Source organism: Vipera ursinii (genome assembly GCF_947247035.1).
Source record: "Vipera ursinii genome assembly, chromosome: 1".
NCBI lineage: Eukaryota > Metazoa > Chordata > Lepidosauria > Squamata > Viperidae > Vipera > Vipera ursinii.
This window is the reverse complement of record NC_139512.1, coordinates 172,604,842-172,620,215: the sequence shown is the minus strand read 5'-3', so window position 1 is coordinate 172,620,215 and position 15,374 is coordinate 172,604,842. Positions and strand designations below refer to the sequence as shown.

General features: G+C 39.7%; 1 protein-coding gene across 1 annotated transcript in view; it reads left to right on the top strand.

Moving 5' to 3' along the window:
• The window catches only part of DNAH7 (dynein axonemal heavy chain 7), a gene marked incomplete at its 5' end in the record, with an annotated part of 161,860 nt that overhangs the window by 56,893 nt on the left and 89,593 nt on the right, over window positions 1-15,374 (top strand). The window contains 4 exons of the mRNA XM_083349744.1: window positions 2,571-2,769; window positions 8,917-9,057; window positions 11,545-11,757; window positions 15,033-15,142. Of these exons, the coding sequence (XP_083205870.1) occupies window positions 2,571-2,769; window positions 8,917-9,057; window positions 11,545-11,757; window positions 15,033-15,142 (663 nt within the window). The remainder of the gene's footprint in view (window positions 1-2,570; window positions 2,770-8,916; window positions 9,058-11,544; window positions 11,758-15,032; window positions 15,143-15,374) is intronic.

Here is a 15,374-nt window from a genome sequence, read left to right as displayed (position 1 = left end):
GACCCATGCCCCTCCTGGCTGGTGTATGCAGCTTGGGAGGAGACACAAGGCTGGTTCCAGGCCGTAATAACTGCTTCTTTGAGGGAGGGTATCTTTCCCGCCGCCTTGAAGGAGGCGGTGGTGAGGCCCCTCCTCAAGAAGCCTGCTCTGGACCCGGCTATTTTAAACAACTATCGTCCGGTCTCCAACCTTCGTTTTTTAGCGAAGGTTGTTGACAGCGTGGTGGCGCATCAGCTTCCTTTGTTCCTGGAGGAAACTGATTATCTAGACCCATACCAATCGGGCTTTAGGCCTGGGTACAGCACGGAGACGGCATTGGTCGCGCTGGTGAATGATCTCTGGTGGGCTCAGGACAGGGGTTGTTCCTCTGCCCTAGTCCTGTTAGATCTCTCAGCGGCTTTTGATACCATCGACCATGGTATCCTACTGTGACGTCTTAGGGGGTTGGGAGTGGGGGGCACTGTTTTACAGTGGTTCTCCTCCTACCTCCTGGGCCGCTCACAGTCGGTGTTGATGGGAGGGCAGAGGTCTGCCCCGAGGCCTCTCATTTGTGGAGTCCCTCAGGGGTCGGTCCTCTCCTCTTGTTCAACATCTATATGAAGCTGCTGGGCGAGCTCATTTGTGGTTTCAGGGTGGGGTATCATCAGTATGCTGATGACACCCAGATTTTTCTTTCCACCCCAAACCAACCCAGTGATGCCCTCGACGTGATGTCCCGTTGCCTAGAGGCGGTCCGGGTTTGGATGGGGAGAAACAGGCTTCGACTCAATCCCACCAAGACTAAGTGGCTGTGCATACCGGCATCTCGGATGAACCAGTTTTGTCCATCGTTAACTATGGGGGGTGAGGTGTTACCCCCCCCCCGTTGATAGGGCTCACAACTTGGGTGTCCTCCTGGATTCACGGCTCAGTTTGGAAGATCATATAGGAGCCATGACCAGGGGGGCTTTTGCCCAGGTCCGCCTGGTGCACCAGTTGCGGCCCTATCTGGACCGAGATGCCCTACGCACAGTCTGAATCTGTAGGGAAGAGGTCATGTTGGTTCTTTTTTTATATAATGCTGCAAACATGTGAACTTAATCTCATTGTCAACAATTGTGGTCCAAGCTTGAATCATCTCCCATCTTGAGTATTTCAATCTTTTTTGGGTCTTCTATTACAATATTTTACTTTAGTTTTTGCCATTTAAACCCAGTTCTCTCCTGCTAAGACAATTCATTGTCCTTCTCTGTTAGGCAAAATACATTTGAAGAGAATATTTGTAGCTCAGGGTTGAACTGTGGGGTCCTTGATGCTCTCTAAGTTTGGTTGTTTTCTTGCAGTTATTTCATTGCCAAACTAGGTAACACCATCAGTGCCAGAAGGCAGTTTGCTCTCATTTTATATAGCAATGGCTTGGTGGGAGAGGCCTTGGTGGTCCTTGACAGTTGTTTACTGTTAGCTTATTTGGCTAAGTTGGTTCCTTGAATTCATGTTTACTTCTTGATTATTAAAGGTAAAGGTAAAGGTCCCCCCGCACATGCGTGCTAGTCGTTTCCGACTCTAGGGGCCTGTGCTCATCTCTGTTTCAAAGCCGAAGAGCCAGCGCTTGTCCGAGGACATCTCCGTGGTCATGTGGCCGGCATGACTAGACGCCAAAGGCGCACGGAACGCTGTTACCTTCCCACCGTAGTGGTCCCTATTTTTCTACTTGCATTTTTACGTGCTTTTGAACTGCTAGGTTGGCAGAAGCTGGGACGAGTAACAGGCGCTCACTCTGTTATGCGGCACTCGGGATTCAACCCGCCAAACTGCCGACCTTCTGATCGACAAGCTCAGCATCCTAACCCACTGAGCCACCGCGTCCCTTGATTATTAGTCTAGTGTTAATCTTGGTGTTAATCTCTGCTCATCTGGATGAGAGCAGGGTCACCAAGATCACTCCCACCAGCATGGACAGGAAAAGCTATATAAATGAGAGTAAACCTCATTCCTTACTAGCACTGATATCTTGGTAACAAAATGTCTGCAAGAAAACAACCGTTCTCAGAAAGCACGAAAGACCCCCCCCCACAATAAGACATCTGATTTGGCCTTAAAGCGCTCTAAAATGCAAGAAGGGCAATATTTTCAGCCTTAGGTATTTCATTGTTTCTGGCCATGCTCCCTAAAATATTTTTAAAAGTAAAAGCACGCTCCCTCTTAGCAAAAAGGTTGTCTATTCTTATTTTATGGCTTAGTCATCAAGATACATTGAAGGGGCATGGCATGCCTGGTGCATTCAACATCCTTGTTGGAAATCTAGTAAGATGATTTCTTAGCAGAATCTTTTTCCACGTTAGCAACGCTTTGGAGATGATTTTAAACAAAAATACGGTTTTTAATATACTGTGGGTGTCTTTTGTCAGTTTGTTTGAGAATGAAATATCTAAATAAAAAACATCCTGCCTGTGGTTAGAACTTACTTCTCTGACTCATACAGATAGCATTATTAATCCAAACATTCTGGGAATAAAGTGTGTTTTGTTGAAAGAAGTTAGAGCTTGCATGGCTCCACGTTTATTTCTTAATCCCCTCTTTGATTTCTTCAGAGTAAAGCCTCACTTGAAAAAGTGTTTTGAAGGAATTGCTAGTGTTGAGTTTACCGAAGTCCTGGATATTACACACATGAAAAGCAGTGAAGGGGAAGTTGTGGAGCTTATCAACACAATATCAACAGCTAAAGCGAGAGGCCAAGTGGAAAAGTGGTTAGTTGAATTGGAATCAAGTATGATCAATTCCATCCACAAGGTAACAAATTATAATTTGTTTAAGGTCATTATCTAGGCTATTATAGGAAAGTAAGCAGATTATCTCTCAAAATCCAAACCAGGCATGATATAAATGATGTAAAAATAATTAACACAGGAAGATTTTAAAATTGCTCTCCCTTCTTAAATTGCTATTCCACTAGGATTGGCTGCATGAATCGGGAATCTGGTGCACCTGAAGTCTTTCCTTCTTGCTATTGCTATGACAAATAGCTCTTTGCTGTGATTAGCCTTTCATAGGCAATAATGGAAATCCCCCTTCTAGGGCTGAAACAGCTTCAGTGGAGGTGGGATTTAGTTAGGATCACAGCAGAGAAGAAAGAGTTAGGATCTCTGTCCTCAATCTGCTGCTGTTCTCCCATCCTTCCATTGCAGTATCTGCAGTATCTAAAACTGTACAGTAATCACTTATATACAACAAATATTCTGCCTGGTTTGGTCTTGTTTAGGACATAATTTGACTCAGTATTAAAAATGACATGTGGGTCAGGTAAAATGACCTGCAATAGTTTGCATATGCGAATTGTAAGCTGAACTACTGGTCAGGTTTCTATTCTGCCAAATGTTTTGTATTTTAGTTGTAAGATTTCTTCTAAACGTGCAAATGCTCCTGTTATATTTATGAGGAATAGTAATGTAACAATAGTTGGCAACTTCAATGCATTGGTACAAAATATTGCATTCTATCAATACCGTAGACATATGCAATAGATCAATACCAGTACAGGTAGTCCTCAACTTAATACCACAATTGAGCCCAAAATTTATGTTGCTAAGTGAGACATTTGTTAAGCAAATTTTGCTCCATTTTACGACCTTTCCTGCCACAGCCGTTAAGGGAATCATTGCCGTTGTTAAGTTAGTAACACGGTTGTTAAGTGAGTCTGGCGTCCCCAGTGACTTTGCTTGTCAGTAGTTCGCAAAAGCTGTTTACATGTCCCCAGGACACTGCAACCTTCATAAATATGAATCAGTTGCAATTGTTGGGCACTTTAATTGCTAGATATTGTCCAGTTATGAATGGAATAAATAAGATGAACTCAGAGCTGCAAAAATCAGAATGTATGGATGGGATTTAACAATTGGGTAGGCTTCATGCATCATTGTTTTGAGTACTTTAGTTGATGTACATTTTCATCCACGCTTAAACAAGGAACCCAGAATAAAAATGGTTTCGTAACAAAAGTAGTCTAATGTCACATTTGTCTTTTTAAGACAAACTCGACAACTCGTGCCCCGATGGGTCATCGTTTCAAAGATGTTTCCTCACCAGATTCCTCAGTGCTTTCAAATGGGTGATGCTTGTAATGCTTGATCATTTTTCTTTTATTCTTTCTGCAGCTGTCTCTGCCTCTCTCTCCCTCCCTCCCTCCCTCCTTTTCAGTATTTAATCATTTCCTGTCTCTGTATTTTTTTTTCTTCCTTGCAGGAATTCTAAGGCAAACAACTGGAAAACAATTCTTACCAATGTAATGGTGATTCATTAAGGCTCAAGGCTCCCTTTCTGCCTCCACTGAAAAACTTTTCTTTGGGGGCAAAAACCGAAGCAATGTCTCAGCAACTCCTGTGGATCACACCGAGGAAGCTGAGGAGAGCTGCTGGGAAGGCTTCTTTAGAGAAAACATCCGTTTTCCCCTGAGGGCATTATTAGTACCTGCAGAGATCCTGCCTCAATAGGAATAGAAGATTCAGACAGGCCAGTTCGTCAGTGTCCAAAGTGAGAGGGTCTGAAGAGCGGCACCAGAGTAATAAAGAGAACAAACACCACACAGTCTCACAAACGCAGCCACTGCCAATTTCCCATCTGCTACTATTTTATGCCCAAAGAGAACTGAAAATGATGATGACTGCTGTTTGTCTCTTGACAACCAGAGGGCAAAAAACAGGGTTTATTCATACTGTTGATGCTAATAGCCGCTACCATTATTCTGTTGCTTCTCGGGGAGCACGTGTTCGTGATTTTGTATGGTTTCCAAAAATCTAGTCCTTTTTCAGTTATTCTTTTGCGGGGGGCCCCCCGCAGAAATAATTAATAGACCTTTTCAATCCAGCCCTTAAATGAAAGAAATTCTTTTTTGTTTGTTTTAAATTCAAAGTAGAATTAATTCTCAGTTCCCTCCAGAGCAAGGGAAAAATGGATTGGATTCCCTCTCTGACACTTCTAATTCTCTTCTCTTCTTCCCAAACCTAAAAAAATGTCATGGTCAAAGAATCCTATATTTTCCAAGCAGCTCAGTTGTCTTCAGTATTCTAACCTTATGATATGTCCTCTTAAGGTTCAGAGAACCACCTGATCCTAGCATAGTCCCATTTTGAAATACTTTAACAGAGTTCAAGCAAAGAAAAAAAATCATCCCAATAAAGATCTAACTTCTCACTACAAAGAGCCTGTAGACTTTCCAAGCTTACATGGTCTAAGAAAAAAAGACGTATCCTAAATCATAAGATCACTTTGGTATCATTCAAATCTATTTTACTCAATCTACCAGAGCCAGTTGCCAGCAACTTGGTCTTTGTAGGTTCTTCAATGGGAAGAAGACTACTTTACCCTCAAAACCAGATCAATCAATAATAATTATAATTAGTACAGGAAACCACATAATATTTACCAGCCTGTCTCAATAGTGATATTTCCCTTCCCCATTCTCTTGGTTAGTTATAAGTTGAGAATTCATCAAACGAACCATAAATCCTCTAATTCACATGTAAGCAAAAAAGGACAGGAATAGCAGGTTTATTTAGACTGAAATACGTCAACCATTCGTGAAATAACAAGGATGATGATAGAAACATTACAGTCAATCAAAGAGCCTCTACACTCGTCAGATCTGCCAGAAACCTATTTGCATGTACCAGCTGCTGTAATACATTGGTGGTTTTCATGCCTCAACATTTTCAGTTGTGGTAATTATCCTTTGTGCTGGTCTCAGCTTCTTAGTATTTTTTTCATGCTAATGATGACAGTATTAGAGCATCTGAGATTAAAAGGCATCTGTGTATACCCATATTTGCACACACTCACCCTTTTCCCAAGGCAAAACCAGGTCTTGACTTGCCATTAGACATGTGAATTCCCAATGAATTACAAGAAAAGTTTATTTCATCTAATTCAGTCATTGAAGCCTTTGGGTGCATAGATAGATGCAAAACAAGACATCAAATCTTTGTTGTCAGAGATAATTCCAAAGATTCAGCCTCTAGTTTGATTGTAAAGACAGGGGAAAAGTGGATGCTTCGTGAACTGAGGACAGAATTAGAACCTCATCATTTTTTACATCAGCATCCTGTCTTGAACCAGATTACACTCTTGCCCTTGCAGTGATTCCCTGCTTTATATCAGCAGATGAATATTCAAAAGATCAGTTGCAGGATTTCTTTCTGTTCCCAAATCTCAGAAAAATGGAGTTTCAAACTATCTGTCCTTAAAACTAATTTGGGTTCTGATCTTCAGTCTTTTTCATGGTTTTGAGAGATTCACAAGCAATCCAATCATCCCAGCAGTCATTCCTGATATGGTCTCAGAAAGTCCAGTGCCTTTCCTTATTTCAAAGCTCTCAGTACAATCTCCATTCACAATCACTTTGGCTGTTAGTTTATTGTATATTGTTTTTACCATATTTAATTTGTCTCTTTGGTAAAAAGCCACTTTGATCCAGGTGTATAAATTCAACCAAATATTTTTTTCAATCTCTCCGCCATTCGTAAAATTTAGTATCTGTATGTGAAAGTAATTAAAATGTTGTGTTCTCCTTTGAATAAGAGTGTTGTTCTGCCCTAACACTTGGGCATAAAACTTTAAAATGCCAAAAGTTGAGACTTATTCAGTGTGACCTCAACTTCAGTTTGTAGTCTAATGCTCCTTTTTTTGTGATTTACAAGACAGCTTCCTATAGACATCTTCCATTTCTATCAGGAATGAAAATATTGAATGTTTCTATCAATGGAAGCAGACTTTTACAGCAAGTGGTTTCTGCTCATTAACATTCCATTTGGCTTTTTTTTTTAAAAAAAAATGTGGTCTTTGAGCCTCAGATGGAGTTAGCTACTCATGTCTGACCCATCTAAGCAGTGATTGGGTTTGTTCCATTCAGCCTCATTTACACAGAACTCTGAAACACAAGTATCTAGTGTTTAGTTGCTTCAAACTTGGTGTAAATGTGGCATTCACCCTTCTAATCCTGACATGTCTGGGGAAGAAAAATCTTTGTTGTATTATTGGCAAACCGCAGGGCTCTGAGGCTCAGAATGGACTTCTGGAAGGGGCATCCATGCACTTCCTTGTGGGCCATTCTGGGCCTTGTGAAAAAGGGCTAAACCTTCAACTGGTTCGCCGAAGTCAACAAAAAATTAGCTACTGGTTCTGCCAAACCAGTGCGAACCGGATGAATCCCACCACTGGTCCAAGGGTGAACCAGAATTCAGTTTCCCAGTTTCATGATCAGAACCTTAGCAACTACACCAGATTGGCTCTCTTGAGATGGTATTAAAAGCAATATTAGTTATGATAGCAAAAAAATAAAAAATGAGGAGGAGGAGGGGAGGAGGAGGAGGAGAAGGAAGAGGAAAGAAAGCTTTCTAAATATTCTTATAAAGCATGTTTTTAAATTAACGAAAAAAACTAAATTGGTACATTAAGATGAATCAAGGTGACATTGAAAGCTCTTATCTGACATTTCTCTCTACTGATTTTCATTTTTATTAAAAAAAAAGTTTTTAGATGCCATCTCTGAAAACCATTTCAATTTTAATTTATTCTGTTTATGACTTTTCAGGAAGAACACATTTTTTATTTTTTAAGTCATGTTTACTTTCCATCTCTTTGATCTCTCTATATTTTATTTATTAATGATTCTAAAATCTATAACCAAGAATTTTCTTCTTTTTTTTATTAAAGAGTTTTACAAAAACAAAATTTTACAATATATCCCCAAATCTCCCCCACCCCAAACCCGCCCACTTCCCCCCCCACTTCCCCGAGCTAAATACAGGATTATAGTTATAATAATCATATTCTAAATAAAAATTATGCATAATATACAATTAACCAAATTCATAATGTGCTTTAACTCCCCTTTAACATAACTACAAACAAAGTACCAATAACAATATCCCACTAAAATCTACTCATAAGCTAAATGGAACTTTTTAGTCCCATATTTGTTCTGAATATAATCTATCCATCTCCTCCAAACTGAAATATATCTTTCCTGTGAATGATCTTTCAAGTAAGCAGAAATCTTAGACATTTCTGCAAGATTCGAAACTTTAATCACCCATTCTTCTACAGTAGGCAAACTATCCTTCTTCCAATATTGTCCCACCAGTAACCGAAGAATTTTCTTCTTTTTAATTAATTTCAGTATCATACATAGTCTATTACTTTTTGCATGAACTGGGTAAACAAAAACTTAGTATGAAAGATACAGTATTATAGTCAATGAAAGAACAACAGTTTTTTTTGTAGATTCTGTGACAGTTTTTCATATTGTGTACAATCTGATAAAAGGGGTAGATGGACTTTTTTCGCTGTGAATTTGTTTTTTATTTATTTATTTAAGTTCACTTACTATATTGGCTGATCACATTTTTTCTTTCTTCTTTCCTATTGTAATTTCCCATAGCATGAATTTGAAACATATGCATTTTTATGCTTTTTGTGCCAGTTGAGCATAGACCAAATCTACAAAGAATTCTTTCAACATGTCTTATTTTATTCCTTTCAAAGCCAAGAAAGTTAAGTTTTCTAGAATTCAGTTATTTAGAATTGGTTTGTCGCTGTGAAACCTGGAATTGCAAAACATTCAGATTTTTATTTGAATGAATAGTTCATATTCTAGCAGAAGAAGCATTTTCAGTATGATCATACTGGTTAAAAATCCATGTAACTGTTCTAATATACGAAGGGCTGAGTCAGAAGGGGTTTCTGTTCTGTTTAGTGTTCGTGGAGAGTCATGCAACTTGCATTTCTCTATATACAGTATGTTGAGCTCTAACTAATATAGTGTCTGATGCTCATTGGAGCTGGTGGAGTAAGGTTATACAGGCAGAACGAAAAGGTCATGACAAAAGATATTTGGAGTCTGCTTTCTAGTTTACTTAGCAAGGCTTTCATTTTTTGTGTTTCCAGGTGATTGGTTCTGCAATAGATGCTTATCCAAAATCTCTCCGTATAAACTGGGTAAGGGAATGGCCCGGACAGACAGTTCTTTGTGTATCCCAGACTTTTTGGACTCTTGAAGTGCAAACAGCTATTAAAAATGGCCAGCAGGTAGGAATGTTTCAACAGTATGTGAAGCGTTTAAAAATTCCATCTTCTTTAGAAGATATGAATAACCAGTTTGGACAACCTGTATAATTGGTAATATGACAGTGTCTGAACCAGTAGATAATGTATGAAATAATTTGCACAGCTCTTTTCCCAATTTGTACCTTCATAAATGCAAAAGAAAAGTTGAAAGGTAAAAATACTCCAAGTTATTAATACAACTACTGTAGTCAGATAGTAAAACATAATGTTTTCTTTATTGGTAATGTTTCCCTACATGTTGGTGAACTCTCCTTCTCTCCTCTCCTCTCCTCTCCTCTCCTCTCCTCTCCTCTCCTCTCCTCTCCTCTCCTCTCCTCTCCTCTCCTCCCCTCCTCCTCTCCTCTCCTCTCCCCTCCTCCTGCCCCGTCCCCTGGCCCTGCTCCTGCTCCTGCTCTTTCTGATCTGACATGAACAAAGGATGCTATTTTGCAAATGTCATGTGTGATATTTTCTAAAATGTCCTTATGTTACTTGTCTTCAGTAGAAGCAAAACATCTTGTGGCATGAAAAAAAATATTGAATTTGTTATTGTATAATACTATAAAATGATAAAATGTGGTTCACCAGGTCCAGCCTTTGAAAAATACTTTATATCTGTACGGATAATGTTTCCAAGCCCTGTTTTTCTTTATTAAAAGAGAAATATTGGATTGCATCTAAACTAAGATAAAAAGGAGTGTGCCCAGAATAAATTAATTGTATTTAGTTAAAATTACTGTAACAAGTCAGTTAGGATTTAAGTCCCACTTGTTTCAATGAGAACCACATTCACTTTATTACGGTGGTAAATTTAACCACTGTAATTTTAATAAAAAATTGCTGACAGGGCTTCAGATATTTGTAGTATCTCTCCCCCCACTCCCCTGACACACAGACACTTCCCCACTCCTTCGTTTCCGTCAGTGGAGAATTTCACTGGCATTTTTTATTGCCCGGGGTCTGGCTTTCTCTTACTACAGAAGTGAAATTTAAAAACTGTGTAGCTGTAGCAAGGGAAAGTCAGTATAAAGGAATACTTCTAGAAAAGCTATTGACTAATCAGCAGAGGCCTCAATTTACTTCCCATGCGGAGTTGAAGCTAACAATGCCTTAAGAGCAGATGTTTGAAGAGCAGAAAATCCCAATGCTTCTAAAGAATGTCATTTGGTTGCTCTGTGTAGGGATGACTAGCTTCAGAAGATGCCTGACATTGATGGCAAGGCTTATTGCTTCTTTTCATTGACAGAGAGAGGTAAATCTGGAGTAGAGTAAATTATTTCATTAGTTTCAGTGGAAGAGAAATTGGGAAAATTGGATGAGAAAAAGCAACCAAAGGGAGGACACAGCTACACAGCTAAATTTCCTTCCCTTTTGGCAGAAAACCTGTAGGGCACATGAATTTTGGAGTTTCCATACAGATTTCTCTGAGAAAGGAAGTAGGATTGCCCTTCCTATGACAAATGCCTAATTTATCCCCTTTGATTTCAGTGGGATAAAGTTTGGACTGAAGGTCTTGTCATAGAAATAAAAATCCTGTGTCTGATTATTTTGTTCCCCTTTGGCACCAATAAATAAATAAATAAATAAATAAAAATCTACAGTACTCTGAGGAACGCTATGAAATAATTCAAGTGGTGGACTGGGAAACAGGTGAAGATGGATGGAAATCAGCTACCATCACTTTTCTCCCTTCTGATGGCGGACACCTTCATAAAAACCTTTCTTTTGTAGAAGAACTCCTTGAACCAATGTAGGCATGTAATGTATGTGTGTATGTATTTAAAAGAAAACAAATTTGAAATGTGCCAGTGAACAATTGCTTGTCAAGATGACGGCAGTAGAAAGGCGAAATTGCTTCTAAAAGCAGCAGTTAGCAGTTAGCAGAGCTGTAGACATTGATGTTGATGTCTGGTGTTCTGTACCAGCCTGCTACCGGCCCTGCAGAAAAGGCAGGGACAACCCCTTTTACAATAAGGCAAGAGGCTGGAATTATGCCTGCCAAATTTATTACTACAAAAACAAACAAGACACGAACCAAGAAACCGGAGCTTTAAGAAACACAAACTATCCAAGTGGTTGCCTTTCACAAACCAGCCCTCCCCACACATTCCCGTTATATAGAGTTCAGGGCGTGGCTTCTCTCTGCCTCCTTCCGAGAAGCCCCATTGCCTTCCTCTGTCTACTCCTAATTGACTGCCTCCTGCGTCGGGCGTCCTTGAACAGGGCCAGCTGTGGGTCATCTTCATCCACGCTGTCAGGCTCACACAGCTGGGTCTCCGTGGTGACCAAGTGGGAGGGGCCTGGCTGAGGGCTCTCATCAGCAAGATCTTCAACCCCCTCAGCAAGGTCTTCAACACCCCCCTCCTCCTCCTCTGAGTCATCCGACCCAACTGCCGAACCCACAGGCTGACCCTGAATCACAACATCTGGAGCTAATTCACTTCTCTCTGGTTTTTCCTTTTCACTCAGGCCCTTGAGAATTACCTGACCCAGTGCAATGAGCAGATTGACGGCATTGTCACCTTGGTGCGCGGAAAGTTGTCAAAACAGAATCGAGTGACCCTTGGAGCACTTGTGGTCCTGGATGTTCATGCTAGGGATGTGCTTGTGTCTCTTGTAAGCAAGTGTGTCAGTGATGACAGCGACTTTGAATGGTTAAGTCAGCTGAGATACTATTGGCAGGTAAGGGTTGTCTCTGTGAATCCTATTAGGAAATTATTTCTGCACTCAGCTTTTCTATTGGGACTCATTGCTGACATAAGAGGAAAAATACACTAATAAGAGCCATTTTTTTGCTGATGACAAAGGATTTTACCCCTCCTTCTGCATGATGTGAAGTAAAGATATCTAATAGCCATATGTATACCATTTATAATTAAAATGACTTTTTCATGCCCACAATCCCTACATACTTGCTGAATTTGCAGGAGACTTATAGATAAAACTTTCTGTCAAAGGCCATAATTGAGTTTCCCTGAAATTGTTGGATAAGTCCTGCTTTCATTGTTTTAAAGGAATCATAATTCTTTGAGCTAAGTGGCCTTAATCTGACTTTTGTTAGATTCACACTATTGAGAACCTATATCTATTATATGGAATACAATATTAGCAGGAAGTTACCTCAGATAGGCCTTTTTTTCCAATGCAAAATGCCTCAGACATAATACCATGCATTTTCCAAAATGCTAAGATAGCTTAGTTGACACTTTTTCTGTTAACTGAATGTGACACAGTGAATAGTGAAAATGACCGATCGTGTTAGATACGATGTACTGACTTCTAAAAGTATTAAATAATCATTTAATGTTTCTAATGTTAATATTTGTTTGGTAAGGATCTTCTAAAATAATTTGAACATACTAATATAGTAGACGTAGAGGATATAGTGCAGAATTAATGAAGCAGCAGAAGTAGGATAGTCATCTCAGGTGTCTACCTTACCTGAATGAGTGTGGTATGCCAGCTTCCAAACAGAGACATTTTTTAGATTTCTTTTACAAATCATCCTCAACAATTATTTTCCCCCATAAATGTGTTTTAATACATTGTTTTTATTCTTTTTTTTAAAATCCAGATTTTTACTCCGTTGTTTATTTTATGAGTTTTGGGGTTTGTACACTTGTTCAGGATGCTTTGAAATGAGAAGTGGTAGAAAAACACCTTTCCTGGAAATATATATTCACACTAGAGTTATGATTTGTCTTAGTGCACATGCAAATAACTGCTTGAAAAGAGTGTTTTTCATCAAAACCACAGTAGAGGAGGCAGTATTAATTATCCCAGCCTGCTATTGTAAGCTTCTGTATGTGTTAAATAAAAATGTCAATGTAGTTTGGGTTTTATATGAATTATACCGATCATATATCTGCTTCCTACTTTCATGTAATCAGTGGTATTGATTTTTATAGCCTGGATTATCTGAAGATTACTTGATAGGGTTACTTGATCTTGTGTGAACCTACCTGTTCTATAAATCTACTTTGGAATTCAAAGTAGATTTAGAGTGTGTCACCAGCTTCTTTATTTTCCAATAAAAGTCAATCGGCATGATGGCTCAGTGGTTAAGATGTTGAGCTTTTCAGTTGGAAAGCCAACAGGAAGCCTGTGTTCTGTTCCAGCCTACAACCGGCCCTGCAGAAATGTCAGGGACAACCCCTTTCTTATATTCAAGAGGCTGGAATTAAGCCAACCAAATTTATTTGCAAAAACTAAATGAAACAGTTCAAAACAGAGTAAAACAAATACAGACCGAGACTATATCAGAAGCTCTTCAAACGGTTGCTTTCAGCAACCATCACCTCCCACACATTCCCCTTTTAAACAACAGTCTCAGGGCATGGCTTCTCTTTGCCTCCTCCCGAGGTGCCTCATTGCTTTTCTTTGTTCACTTCTGCTTGTCTGCCTCCTGCTTTGAGCGTCCCTGAACAAAGCCAGCTGTGGATCATCTTCGTCCAATCTTTCAGGCTCACACAGCTGGGTCTGAGGAGGAACAAGACGGGAGGGGCCTGCCTGAGAGCTCTGCGATGCATCTGCAACCAAAGGCTCTCCAAACCCCTCCTCCTCCTCCTCTTCAGAATTGTCCGATTCAGCTGCCGAAACCACAGGCTGACGCTGAATCACAACAGCCTGGGTTTGAAATCTGAGCACTGCACAATGAGGTGTCCCCCTGTTACTGCATTCCATATTTTCATGCGGGCCACAAGTTAACAGAGGGTGGTGCTGTGGCTGAGAATCAGAGATGAGCACTGCCCTCTTGAGTCACTTACAATTGGAAAGGGGAAACCTTTAAACTTTTAAAAGTTAATCATTTTCCATGCTGGTTAACCTGATTAAGTGAGAGATAATATTTTCTTCCAGCGTATACGTTCAATATATACATTCTTATGTATATTTTTTTAAAGTAAAAAGGTGATTGTCTTTTTAAGGTTTTAAATGTGCAGTCACCGGAAAGGTGGATTCTAACACAATGTCAATTTATTGTTTCCATCTGGTCCTCTGACACCATGAACAACAGTCGGTCTCCCCAAAGGGACCGGCTTTCACATAGATTCCTATAAAAATAGTAAAAATTGCTTCAAAGATAAAATAGAAGCGAGAGGGCGCCTAACAATAACTAAACAGCAGATCCAGTGGTTGCCCGTTTTCTTTCCATGCATGTTCTGAAATCCAAGAACTTTCTCAATTAGGAAACTTATAAATAGCTAAACCTGATTAATTAATGAAAAAAGAACCAAGGGGATAAATTACAGTGTGATCATCTGGGCATCCTATTGCAAGCTCTGGCCCCTTTTGAGCTGCATCTTGATGTCACATGTGCATATGAAAGGGGTGGAGCATACTGGTACAACTAAGCTTTCATCATTTTAAGGAAAGCCTCCATTGGTGTAGATCTTTCTCTTTCCCTCCCTACTTTCTGTTTCCCCAAATACAGCTGTTGTTTTTTCTGCTCAAACTAAGATGTTGGGGGGAGGTTATTCAGAGAGGTCTAACTTCTGACCAGTAGGATAATTCAAACCAAACCAAACCAAACACTCCCAAAGCCTTCCCCCAAAGTTCTGTTCCAAATTTGGAGAAGCCACCCAAGAAGAGATTGAAGTTGAGAAAGCACCAGATCTGATTCGGATGGCCTTGAGAGTACAAATAAATCCCCAAGTGGCGTCAACGCCTCTCAGAGAGCTAATGAGGAACCTTCAGAGAACTAATGACCAGATGACTGCAAAGACTATAAATCTCTCCATTCCCCACCCTTCAGTCAGAACTGAAGAAGCTTCTTGGATGAGAAGTGAAATGTTTTCAAGGAACCCCCCCCCCCCAAGAAAGTCCAGTTGCCTTTTGAAAAGCAGCTTTGGGACATGTAAAATAATTGTTTCTAATATTAGGTGTACTGCAAGCCTACTTATTCTTTATTTCTATTTATCTTAAGTCTTTTTATATGTATATTTCATATCTTCCATTAGGAAGGGCATCTAGAAACAAAGATGATAAATGCTGAGTTACGGTATGGATATGAATATCTTGGCAATACTCCAAGATTGGTTATTACTCCACTTACAGATAGATGCTACAGGTAACTCCCTTTATAAGTTAAAAGAGTTATTGGCCTTGAACATTGTCCCAATGAATTTAAAAATGGCTGCATGTTTTCCTTACTTGTTTCCTTAAATATAAATATGGACATTCTGAATAGCAGTTATGTTCAGGTTTTAATTTCACAGGTGTAAGAGTTAATGTTAAAAAGCTGAAATCTAAAATATATTTCTGTTCCAGAAGAAAGCCAGGCTACTTTTATGAGTCACTGA